Raw genomic sequence first — 13,554 nt, forward strand, 5'->3', positions numbered from 1 at the left:
GTCGCTTCTGTTATTATTTCAGATTTCCAGCATCTGCTGTATTTTGCCTTTTGTATGGATCGAGTTTGTTCTCCTGCGCCCCCCCCCCCCCCCCTCTGCCCCCCACCAGGCCGTTGCGTGAAGTGGTTGATGCCAAAGCAAGGAAGCAAGTTGGCTTCATGTCATTTGTAGCCAGGAATATAAGGTGCGGCTTGAGGGCAGTGCAGAGGGAGAAGGGAAAAGGAGAGGGAAGTGGGGACGAGGAGAGCAAGTCCAATTTACCCGGCGCTCTTTAATCAGTTTTGGATGTTACCTATAATCTGAATTTGTGCCAGCGAGAGACATTTGAAAGCTACTTCAAAGGTCTCATCTGACTGTTTGATATTTTATGCAGATGCCTTGCATAGAGCCTTCAAAGCACCATGTTTAATATTATGAAAGCAAAGAGGAGAGTTAATATGTAGATTCCGTTATTTCAAACGGCCGCGTTTCTTTATTAACGATTTTTAATTAATGTCTTCACAAGTGTAGACCGTCATGTTGGGAAATTTTCCAGCAGACAATCTTTCCGTTCTATTGGGAGTCCTGCAGCTCAGTGGTTTGGAGCACTCACCTCGCAGGCGAGAGGATCTGGGTTCGATTCCCAGGCCGGGCGAAATGTTGTTCGTCGTTTGGCAGATCGTCTTTCTCAAATGCAGGTAGTGACCCCTTCAAAAAAAAAATAATTTGGTCACTCAATCCGCGACTGTTTGTGCGACGCTGCTGTGCACAATTGGCTGCTGTTTTTCTTCCACAAATGATACAGTCAATTCACTTTACAGTATATTCTGTGAAGCGCTTTGAGACGTCCTCCTGATGTAAAAGGTCTGCATTAAAATGCAAAGATTTTTACAAATGTTTTCTCAAATGCAGAATCCTTCAGTAAAACAGAGTCATTGGTACCATTCAAAAAGCGATGAAGCTGGAATAAAATGAAAGTTTTTTAATTCTGTTACTGCTTTTGACCAAATCTGAAGCGTGTGAAAATCCCACAATTACTGCATTTCTGACATAAAATCCATTCGACCCGAGAGTTAGTGAATCAAAATGAGAGTCAGGGCTTTAATGATATTCCATTAGGGAGGTAATGGCTCATTGAACAGAATATAAGGCAATCTTTCGGCTGATCTTTCACCTTTTTATGCCCTAATAGTTTGCTTTTTTTAAAATTCTTTTTCCTCCATGTTCTAAGAACTATTCAAGAAGGGGGGTCACTCCTTGTGTCGTCGCCAATACTCTTCTCCCCCCCACCCCCACCACCACCACCCATAAATTCGTCATTCACTTCATGGCTGTTAGTGGAACAACACTGTACATCTACACAATAGTCACTACATATTACAGTATTTCCTATGAAGCACTTTGAGATGTCTTCCTGACTATTAAATGCAAGGATTATAATTTTGTATTACAAATGGAGCCTTATTCAAGGTTTCGTTTCTCACCAATATTTCCCCACTAACTAAAATAAATTTAAAAAATAATAATTTGGTCCATGACTGTTTGTGGGACACTGCTGTGCGCAATTGGCTGCCGCGTTCCGCCCCAAAAATATCACTTCACTTTACAGTATATTCCGTGCAGCACTTTGAGACGTCTCAGCGACGTGATAAGGCACTGTATCAAATGCGAGGATGATTATAATTGCAAGTGTTCTCTTGGTTCCTTTCTGCGCAGATGTTGTTGGCTCCTTTACGGGAAAGCAGGCACGAGCTCTCGCGGCATTTTGCCCAGATGGCTATTATTCATGTGAGGAGATGAGACAGTGAAGATTGGCAAACCGTTTGAACAAACAAGGCATTACGGCTAAGCCTAACCTTTCCTCTCCTGACATTCAGTCCACAGGGGTCACTGGATAGGGGATTTAGAAGCAGGAACCCGGGGTGCTATTCCTGCTTCCTTGCCCAAAGTACAGCGCCCTCATCCACTGATGCCCTGGCACGGTCTTAAAGCTGTAATTAATTAGCGTGTTTAATGTGCTCCTCTTTCAATAAAATGCCACGTTGCTGCAAACTTTAATTACTGTTTATTAAGAACGTTCTAACCGGGATGTTTATGACAATCATGAGGCAATCCTTTCAAATTTAACTCGAAGCTAATGACACTTAAAGGCAAAAAAATCTCAGATCTGTCAAAGGAGTAAACACTATAGAGAGAAGCAGAGAATTCACCGACAAGTACTATACTCTGCAGCTGTACAGTATAATCCTGGGAAAGGTTTCGAGATGTTTTGACCCTGTGATGAGGTGCTATATCAAATGCAAGGTTTAATATTATAGATAGGAGAGGAGTTGAGAGGGTGCTCGTGCTATTTCAGACTAACGTAGTGGTGCTTTGGGGATGTTAAGTGTGTAATGACTTAAGAGGTGAATTGTGCCACGTTGATCCTGAGCCACAGCAAACTATTCTTAAACAAGGAGGTCGCGTCTTGACCAAGAAACTAACTCAAATCCTGGGGTGATTGGGCTACCAGCAGAGCGCAGGCTGATAGTGAATGGAGTTGAAGGTGAATAGAGTTAAAGGAGGCCTGGGGTCACCCTAAGCTCAGTCACCATTCATCACCATGAAGACCTTGGTATCTTCAGGGTAGATCGAGCAGGGCAGATGTAGTGTTTTTTTATTTTTTTTTCAAAAAAATAAAATGCTGGCTCAGTTTATAGCGCTCTCACTTCAGGTTAAGAAGGTTGCTGTTACCTTTTGGTTCTGCTTGCACTGAAACTGGACGGCGGCTCTTAACGATGCTTTTCGCCCCCTTTAATGTCTCGAGAATCTCCTCTTAACACTGAACGTGGCAGAGGAGAAATTTAGAGAAATGCTCAGAGGTGAGGAACATCTGTACTGTGAATGCAGTAAACAAACGGGGTGTGGGTGGGGGTGGGGGGGTGGGGGGCAATGAAGTGCTTCCTACTCTGCCTTCCACATTCCAAGGTATAAAAGGATATTGTTTGTTTTCCTGCCTCTTTTCTCTGGAGCTCCTCCTCCTCTCTCCCCACCAGTTACAACCTGACGCTCTTTTCAACCACACTTTTGGGGTCACCTTTTCCTCCCCTCTCTCCTTTCCTTCCTTAACAGTGAGTTGTTGTTGTTGCTGTTGTCCCTCAGCTCCCCCGTCCCCAGCTCAGGCTCCCGACCGGCCTGTGAAGCGCTTTGAGACGTCCTCCTGACGTAAAGGGCGTAGATGTAAAATTGATGCTGTTGTGCCATGATCTGACTGTTGATGGTTCTTGACTGTTTCGAGCACATTGTAACGTTCCTTTTTTCTCCCGTTTCTTTCCAGACAAACCCATGGCGCACTTCACTCCCGCCTCCCCAACATCCCAGGACGGTAAGTGACTGTCTGTGCTTGAACCACTTGTTCACTGTTGTGTCGTCACATTTATGGATAAAGGATTCAGTCGCTTTTGAGCGTTAAAAGCCATGTCAAACCTGCCTGTGGTCTCCCGAGTTCCTCCGATCCGTAGCTTCAGACCGTATTTGCACAGTAACAGGGAGGGGGTGGGGTGGGGGCAGGTGTGTAATAAGGAATCTAGAAGTCTGGCACACTGACTCACGGGAACAAATGAATTGGCTTGACACACCGGGAGGAGGCGGGGGGAGGGAGGGGAGTTTCCTTATTGAGGAATTGGGTCAGAAATGTCTGCCTTTTAAACCCCGTAGTCCATCAATGTAGTAAAAATAGGTCATTTTATTCATAGAGAGCCTGTTCATATAAGCCAATTCCTGGGCAAGGTGTACGTTAATTGGTGTTTGGCTACTTTTGCCTGTCAGATGAGAGGGGAGAACGTAGACAACACATTTCCTGTGAAGCACTTTGAGATGTCTTCCTGACTATCAAATGCCAGGATTATTATAATTTTTATTATAAATAGAGCTTTAGTTCAAGGTTTCATTTCTCACCAATTTCTTCCCCACTGCATCAAATAAATAAATAAATAGATAAACATCATGCTTTGGTCACTCAGTCCACGACTGTTTGTGGGACGCTGCTGTGCGCAAATTGCCTGCTGCCGTCTGGCGTGGAGGGCGCTATATGCTATATAAATCCAAGTTGTTGTTGTTGTTGTTGTTGCTGCATTTCGCCCACAAAATACACACTGCACTTTACAGTATATTCTGCGAAGCGCTTTGAGACGTCTCGAAGATGCAATAAGGCGCTGTATCAAACGCCAGGATTATTATTATTGCAAATGTTCTCTTGGTTCCTGATGTACAAAGGGTGTCAGCCTCCCCGCCTGTTCCGCGAGCCGCCAGCTTTGTAACTGAGGAAAGCCTGAGTGAGAGCAGAGGGCTTAACCCGGAGCCTTACCATCACTGGCGTGAACCCCAAAAGCGCCGTTGGCTCCTGGAAGTGGAGTAGCGCGAGGCGGACTGGCCTAATTTCCACCTCTTGTCTTGACAGTGGAAGTGTCGGGCGCCGTGGATGCAAATGCAGTGAAGTTGTGACACCCGATGCCTTTGCCATGTTATTAGCTAAATTAAACTGTTTTCGCTGCACAAAGCATCTATTAGCACCTGGCGGGTTGCCAGCCCCACTCGCTGCCTGTGCGCTCCCTTTCTGTTCTCAGCAGCTTGACGGAAACGCATTCCTTCCTTCCTTTTGTGCGCATTACCGTTTACGGCGGGATTAAGAGGAGTCAGCTCGGAGTTAGTCGTAAATAAATCACAGATGCCGCGTTTCTTGAGCATCTTTCCTTTCCTGTTAGCACCCGGCACCCAACTTAATAATTCATTAACATAAGTCTGGTTGCTCGCTGAGTTAATTGGTTTGCGATGTTCCGCTGAGAAATCTCCGGGATCTTGTTACCCGTTCAGGACAGCAGAGCAGAGCGATTGTCAGTAACAACAACAAGATTGTATAGCGCCTTTCACGTCGGGAGGACGTCCCAAGTAAGCACTGGAAAAGTAAAAGCAGGGTGGGTGAAGGAAAGAGTTGCTGATGAATTTCTCTGCAAAATTGGAACCCAGCTGCAAGGCCCATAATGAAATGAAATTAAGGGAATAACTGGAAGCTGTCTCCTCCCCCCCCTTAAAACACAAACCTGCAAAATCTCTCAAGGAATCTAGATTTGTTTTTCTACATGAAGCAAACGCAGGTAATTGAGAGAGAAGAAAGTGTTTTTTTCACCGTGGGTTTTTNGTGTCGCGAGTGGCAGGGTTAATTAACAGGCTCTACACAGAGAGAGCGAGAGTGTTCTTCAGCTGACATTTGATATGAAATTCTTGTCCGCAAGAATGGAAACGGCAAACTGCAAACGGCAAACTCTCCTCCCTCTATTGAATTTAGGTCCAACAGCAGATAAAACTCTCGTCATTTCAATTCCTTTTCTAATTTCAGAATAAATCATTTTTCCGTTTGATACGGTGCCTTTCACAGAGTGAGGATGCTTGTTATAATTCGTTATAAACTGTATTTTGTAATTGAACACGGCAGCCAGTCTGCACCTGGCAATGTCTCACGGACGGCCTTGAAGTGAGTGACCAAGTTTATCTGGAGGATTGTGTCCAGGGACACGCCGTGAGAAACTGCCTTCGCTTTTCGAATAGTGCCGCGGAATCTTTGAGCACCCACCTGAACAGGCAGATGGCACCTCCAAAGATTTAGCGCTCCCCCAACCCTGCACCGACCGGTATGTCAGCCTAGATTGTGAGATCAAAGGCTTGAACCCAACACCTTCTGACTCAAGAGGCGAGAGTACTAGCAGCTCAGCCAGGCTGACACCTGATAAGGTTGTCGCGGTTAAAGGCTGCTCCCTTGACACTTGCTAACAGAAAATAATGTAATTTGAATCATCTGCCTCAGGTGATGCTAAACTGATTGAATAACAGGCGGGGTGGTGGGGGGGGTTTGGTTGCCTTGTGAACGGCTACAGGCAGAAGTGAGAACGGCGCTGAGTGACAAGTAACGGTCACGGGAATATAATTTTTTCCGCAGAGCAACATTTTAGCATCGAGTGCCATCATATCCGCGCTCAATGCCCACACTTGCAGTTGCAGCAGGGCTCCCTCGACAGTGATTGTGAGCACATTTGATGCAATAAATATCAAATGTACCACTAAATTGATCTCATTGTCCACGGTATTGGATTCCGCCACTTCAGGACTTGAGCTCCACTGTATTGTTATATCCTTGGGATGAAATGTTAAACCGTTCAGGTGGACGTTAAAGGTCGGGCAGTTGGGATGAAATGTTAAACCGTTCAGGTGGACGTTAAAGGTCGGGCACTATTCAAAAAGAAAAGGAACTTCTCATGCCATCATTGCCAACAATCCCCTGGATTAAAAATGCTCATTCACTCATTGCTGTTGTGGGGCTTTGCTTTACTCAAAATGGCTAATGCGCTTACCTACAAAGGCAATCACTACAACTGACAAGGCGTGTTGAGAAGGTTTGGATACGTTGGAAAGTGCCATAAAGATCTTCCTTTATCGCTAACAATCTGAAAGCTCTACCAGTGACTTACTGGTCTGTTTCTTTACCGTTTGTGACAGTAGATTCCGCTGTAATGTTCAGGCCGCTCTATTTCCCAGTGGAGTTAGTGACAGTGGTAGCCGTGCTTCGTAGATTCTTGAACCACTGTGGGTAGAGGGGCAACTAGTGGAAAGACTGTATTGCCCAACGGTAGCTTTGTGATCTGCAATCAGCCGCTGGATGCCAATAATAGATGTTGTGTGTGTGTGTGTTGGGGGGGGGGGGGTGGGGGTTACCTCACCACATTGCCGGTAAATTCGATGTAATAAGTATCAAACGTTTTACTAAATCGACTCTCATTGTGTCTTGGGCGCATGCTGCGATACAATACATTTTTGTGGTCAAGGACTCGAAGTTTTTACAGTAAATTCTGTAAAGCGCTTTGAGATGACTCGATGACAAGATAAGGCGCTATTATCAGCTACAAGTATTGTTTTACTAACTTATCTGCCATGCTTTGGGTTACAGTTTTCTCCTCCTCGCTCTGATTGTGGTGTCCTGAGAGAGAAATTGATTTTTTTTTGTCCTTTCCAAACGGCTTGCACTGTAATTTGATCTGGTCAGTCTGCTGCCCCATTAAACCCAGGGACTTATCATTCACTCCCATCTAAATGAAACTGAGATCAGAGAGCTGGACAACAGAGTATTATTGGCTTGAAGACCTCTATTTGTAACCAAGGTACACGTGCATCGTGTTGTAGCCCCTTTTCGCTTAAATACAAACAGCTTTGGTTCATTGACAGCTGGCTTTTTCACAAACCTTTTTTTTCCACAAACTCGCATACAAGTTGTTGTTGAACCAAGTAGTAATTGAGAGACTGGATTTTGGGCCCTTCCCTTGGCGAGGGATAAGGTAACAGTCGGGACGTTGAATTCACGTGGGTCTAAGCCGACACTCCAATGCAGCGCTGGGGATGCACTACATTGTTAGAGATGCCGTCCTTCGGGTGATCATTAAACCGAGGTCCAGTCTGTCTGTTCTGTTGGGTGTTAAAGATCCCATGGCACTGTGTAGAAAGAGAAGGGAGTTTCTCCCCGTGTCGTGGCCAACAATCCCCCACCTAAAATCGGTCGCTGACTCAAAGGCTGTTTGTGAGGCATTGTGTGCAAATTGGCTGCTGAGTTTGCCTACAAAACACACCGTGACCATATACTTTACAGTGTATCCTGTGAAGTGGTTTGAGGTTCCCTCCTGACATGAAAGGCACCTGTATCAAACGAAGTTTTAGCATTACTGTACTCGCTGTTTGGAATGGCATTGATGCTGGTGTGAAACACAGCTCCGGCTGGCAAAGCCGAGAGAGAGAGAAAAAACAAGCTCAGATTATTCATCTGAGAGAGGCAGGACAATGAATCCACTTTACGTGGGTCTGTAGCTTTACATGAAAATACTTCTGATTTAATGAGGTTCTGTTGGCTTGTGAAAGTTGCTCGAAGCTCTGGTTAATTGACCATCTCTGATGGACCAGATTTTCTTGGTGATCCCCCCCAAAAAAAAAGCTTCCGCTGACAACTGTGATTACTTGCTTGAGATGAAACTGTTCTGCGCTGATATGACACAAATGATAGCCTGATTGGGTAATTGCACCAGTCGACGGTTACATGGAAATGGAGCCCAGAGTTGACATAATTTGAATTTTGAGAATGGATTTGCCTTGGTTTAGCTGATTGCACGTTTCTTTGGCCTATTTCAGTCCTGATCAACGCTATAAATGGCTTCGCTCATTAAATGCCTTGTTTCTTTTAACTCTTATCGAACTTTGAAGTCTGAATCGCCCCCAGGAGGAATTTGGTAGAAAACAGAATCATAAAGAAGAAACGTTCACTCTTATGGAGGGGCAAAAATTGTAATGCAATGTCTTAATTTACTCTGGTGATTTTTATGGCGTGTCTGAGCATCTAAGAGCGCTGTAGAGTCATTACTGTCGAGTGTAATGACTGTTTTACTTGTAGGCAAATAAGGCAGGTGCGAGGTGACTGACCAATCACAATCAAACTTTGAAAGGAATCAAATTCTAACATTTGCCTTTAGGTCAAGAAATTCTTGTCTTCTAACTTCCTGTATCTCTCTCTAACTCCCTCTCTCCATTAGACTATTGACTCCCTCCCCTTCCATTCCCTTCCAGCGCCTTGGGACCCCTCCCGATGTGAAAGGCGCTGTACAAATGTAATCTTGTTGTTGTTGTTGTTCCATTCCCCTTTCTCTCTTCACCCACCTCTCTTTGTTTCTCTCCCTTACGCTCTCTTTCTCTCTCTCTCTCTCTCTCTCTCTTCCCCGCCCTTTCTCTCATCCTCTTTGTTCACACTGAGCATCCATTCATAGTTAATTAAGGCAGCAACAGTACCTAAATGAGAGTGTTTTTAAAGCGTCTGCTGCAGTTGGTGGTCACCAGGGGAAATCGAAATGCCACAAAGTAATGAAACCTTAACCCCGCAAGTGTAATGCTGCTTCAGAACCCTTTACAATTTGCATTTCCAGGAGGGAATTATTTTAACACGTACAAAAAACTGAGCGACCGTCCTGAAGGATCTTCCTCTGCAAATATTAGGCGTTTTAATTGTGCGTCTCTTGTCATATAAAATAACGCTGGACCATCAAGCGCAACCATTTATACAGCTCACAGGAGCCTCGGAAACAGATGATGGTCTCAGCTGGATATTACGCCCCACTTATCACCATGACGACAAACGGCCTTCCCTCATACAGTATTCATTGCGACCTTTTCTCTTCAAATGCGGCACTCCGAAATGCAATAATTTGCAGTCAACAGTGTGATAACACGCTCTCGGGTGATGGCTTTGTTACAGCGGGTGGGAGGGGGGGGGGGGGGGCAAAATTAGTTGATTTATAAAGCGTTAATAAATACGTTTCCCGAGGCGGGTGCTTTCTCTTCACACAGCCTCATTTTGCTTTTGAAATTGGACAATTGAGTGGCCTCGGGAGTTTCACTTCCATCTGACAATCCAGTGGCCCAGTGCTCTCTGAGCCCCGAGGCTCCTTGTGTCTGTGAGCCTCGTATATTTTTTTTACTGGCTTCCATTTGGCCAAGTTTGGCAGAGTGTCTTGCTAAATGGGGCAACCGACTGCAGTACAAAGGATCATCTTAAGGCCCTTTGGGACATCCTCCCGACCGTGAAAGGTGCTCTATAAGTGCAAATTGCGTTGCATTGCATCTCGGGTGGACGCAAAACCGAGGATGGTTTTCCCAGCCTGTGCCACGCACGCTTCCCTTTCGGATGGTCAAAGGGGCACAGAGTTGTTGAGGTCTCGCCCCTTCCTGTTTGGAAGAATGTGGGACGGCAGATGGGCGGGGTGGAGAGAGAGAATAGACAGGAGAGACATTTTGTGATCAATTTTGGAACGGAATCAATGGAAATGAGGGTTTAAGAACTGGCTTTAATGCATTCTGCTAAGCAGCGGGAGTTAACGCGGTAATGTCCCGGAGGAGTAGCTGAGCAGCAGATGCATGGCAGTGACAAGACCTTCACTGTCTGTAAGTAACTGAGCAAAATCATGCTGCCTCTCTTTTATTACTGCTCATTCACCAACCAACACTATAAGAGTACATAAAGCTAAATGAACAGCACTGGTAGGTAAAAGGACTGGTCTTTTGAGACGTCCCTGGCAGATTTAAGGCAGCAATAATAATAACAATCTTTGCATTTGATACAGCTCCTTATCACGTCTTCGAAACATCTCAAAGCGCTTCACAACAAAGTGAATTGACTGTATTTTGTGGGTGAAACGGGTCAGGCAACTGATCTGAGGGTTAAACCCACAACTTTCTGACCAGGAGGAGGGGGTGCCACCAACTGAGCCAGGCTTGAGGAGGAGGAGGAGGAGGAGGAGGAGGGAGAAAATTAGTAAAAGCAAAGACATTTTAAATACATTCCAAACATTTAATCGGTGTTCCAAATGTGTTCCATTACTAACTTTGTGTGAATCTTCTGCCATGTTTGATAGCTGTTTGCGTCATTAGCTCCCATTTGTGTCAGACGCTTAATAACCACACTCTGTTTTAATGTCTCTTGCTGAGATACCTCTAATTTGCTGTAAACTCTCTCAGCTCTCTGGCCCTTTTCTGGAGGGATTAGTCTACCTAGAAAATCACTGCAGCTTCCGTTAGCCACACTCCAATGGACCTGTTAATGAGCACTGTCTTTGCTCTGCAGATACAAGGGCATTATCTCCAGATATATGATCATATTGCTCTAATCCCGCTCGCACTCGACTACACTCACGTCTTGCAGTGACAGGCATCTTCTGCACTGGCACCGTCAGCCTGTGTAGTGCATCCTCATTGCAATCTTGACACAATCTGGATGATTGAAAAAATATGTGGAGCGGAGCCGAATGCTTCCACAGTATAGTCCTCTTTTCTTCCCCTTTGCCAGCTCAGCGTGACTAAAGCTAAACCCAGAAACTTTCAGACATTCACGACTGAAAAATTTTAAGCAATCATAATCTTAAAATGATGTGCTGCTCTGAGGTTCTGGCTGAAGGTTTCGGGATTTGAAGATGAATCGGAATTCGCGACAGCGTTTCCGTCTGACTGTTTAGTTTCCCTTAGAAGCTGCAGAAACGGATGTGTTGAGAAGCTAATGAGGAACAAACCCTTCCAGGTGCTTTGATATTCCAGGGATCCTCGAATTCAACCCGAGTTGTTAAATTGATGTTCTTCACACTTGCCTTTGCAGTACTAACGGATAATTCCAAATGCCAACAAAGCACGAACGTAGTTGTGTGGATTAAGACTGATCGGTCCTCCTTGATGAACCTTCCCACATTTACTGAGGTTGACCCTGAGCTTTGGGAATGTTCATATTCAAAGATATCTGAAGCTGATGCCCAAAGCTTCTCCCTTCAGGATGGTCATGTTCATTGATAAAGACTCACTCGCTACACTTGACAGCAATTACGTGGAGAGCGCTTTGAGACCTTTTGACATTGCAGGCGTTAAATCCACTGCTAGGATTATTACTGTTAGAAATATATCATTTGCTACAACACTGGGCTTGTCTCTCTGTGTGAACGTTGGTAGCCTGAGCTTTTAGCTACTCTCTCCTTTTTCTGCAACTCTCCCAAAATCCCTTTGTTTAGCATTTCTCTCCTTGCCATCACAGTCTTCTCTTTGGCCACGTGCTAGATAATAATATTAACAATAATAATAATCCTTGCATTTGCTATAGCGCTTTTCACGTCTTCTAGACGTCTCAAAGCGCTTCACAGAATATGCTGTAAAATGAATTGACTGTATATTTGTGGGCGAAATCTATATCTGATGACAAGATTCTGCATCTCGTAAACCCCTCCCTGTGTGAGAGGAGGTTTTCTAACTACCTTTGGCTTTAATTTTAAACTAGAAAAAAAAATCAAGCTTCAAACGGTTCCTTTTATGATGCTCTTCATTACCTCAAAATTGCTCCCAGCAGGACTTCCATCAGTGATGGGTTTGTAACCTCCTGTACTCAATCTCAGTGTAATGTGGTTCAAAGGACTCCCTCCTGACTTGTGCTAAACTTGGAAGAGGAATCCGTATTCATGTTGGCGATTGGCTATTTCTCCTCCGTGCAGTGGACGGAGAATGAGGAGTTTTCGCCCCTTCAAACACTCGTCTTCGAGAGGCCTAGAAAGCGCTTCACAGAATATCCTGTAATGTGTAGTGACTGTATATTCTGTGGGCGAAATGCGGCAGCCAATTGCGCACAGCGGCGTCCCACACACAGTCGTGGATTGAGTGATCAAATTATTATTTTTTCTATCCATACTGAAACCTTACCATCTGGGCTCATCTTCCTGTATCTAGAAACTACTGACCATTTGGGCTCACACCTGTGGTGGGTGCAGTGGTTGAGGCTGTTGGACAGAATGTTATCAACTCTCATCTAAAGAGCACGGAGGAGACACTGCAGATTTAGAAGCAATAGATCACACCTGACAAATCTCCTGTAATTGTCTGAGAAAGCAGCTGAAAAAAGAAACCCGTCGAAAATCATTCGCTTGGGTTTTCAGCAGGAGTTTGATAATGTTTACTGACGAGTGTTTTGGAGAAGGTTAAAGCTCGTGGAATTAATGGAGGTCGGCTTGGCTGGCTGTCTGGCTGGCTGGCTGGCTGGCTGGCTGGACTGAGGAGCGACTTGGCAATTAAGGATGGAAGGTGTTGATGAATGGCAGTAACTCTCCAAGGCTTTGTTCTAGTTGCTTGCTGTTCATCACGTTCATCAATCACTTTGAGAACGGAGCTTGTCATTTTTGTTCATACTTTCTGATGATGCGAGCGTAAGAATGATCAATAGCAATCGAGAAGATTTAGACTGGGTACAGAGGGAAGGGGAAGAGTAGCAGATGGATTTTAATTTAGATAAATGGAAATTAACGCACATTGCGGCAAGAAACACAAACCGTGCGGATAACTTACACTTCTACAGAGTGAACGTGAAGGGTCATTTGTTAGCGCACTTGCCTCCATGTTAGACGGTTTAATAATAATAATCCTTGCATTTAATTTAGCGCCTTATTACATTTGTGGGTTCAAGCCCCACTTCTGGATTTTGAATTAAAGGTCCAGGCTGGCACTCCAGTGCAGTGCTGGGGGGTGATGTATTGGAGGTGCTGGGCTTCCGACGACAGGTTAAACCGAGGTCCCATCCTGTCCACAGGTGGATGTGAACAGAATTCGAGACACTATTGGAAAAGAGCTGTAAGTTTCTCTTCTTGGTCTTCAGTAATCCTCCAGGAAAAAAAATGGTTATTTGCCCCAAGGCTGTACGTGGGACCTCGTTGTGCGCATCATGCCAACAAAATACAGTCATTACAGTCGATAATAATTATGGGGAAAATCCTTTGGGATATTTCAACACGAAGCTACAAAGGTGCTGTAGAGAAGCAAGTTCTTCCTTTCAAATCATTATGATTACTGCCTAGAGTTTGTGAAGGGATTGGAGAGCTTTGGCTCTGATGGATTTTGTATTGTTATGTTGTGCGCTGTTGCCTTTTTTTTTGTTTGTTTTGATTTTAATGAGCCACATGAAGCATCTCAAGAAGTGGCCTGTCTTCAGCTTCTATT

At 44.7% G+C, this 13,554-nt stretch overlaps 1 protein-coding gene across 10 annotated transcripts in view; it reads left to right on the plus strand.

Annotated features, from left to right (window-relative positions):
• Positions 1–13,554, plus strand: part of agrn (agrin) — a 149,905-nt gene that overhangs the window by 81,079 nt on the left and 55,272 nt on the right. For all 10 annotated transcript variants that reach the window (XM_042343623.1, XM_042343625.1, XM_042343624.1 and 7 more), the window contains one exon: positions 3,296–3,343. In XM_042343623.1, the coding sequence (XP_042199557.1) occupies positions 3,296–3,343 (48 nt within the window). The remainder of the gene's footprint in view (positions 1–3,295; positions 3,344–13,554) is intronic.

This window comes from Callorhinchus milii, unplaced genomic scaffold (assembly GCF_018977255.1).
Source record: "Callorhinchus milii isolate IMCB2004 unplaced genomic scaffold, IMCB_Cmil_1.0 Scaffold24, whole genome shotgun sequence".
Lineage (NCBI taxonomy): Eukaryota > Metazoa > Chordata > Chondrichthyes > Chimaeriformes > Callorhinchidae > Callorhinchus > Callorhinchus milii.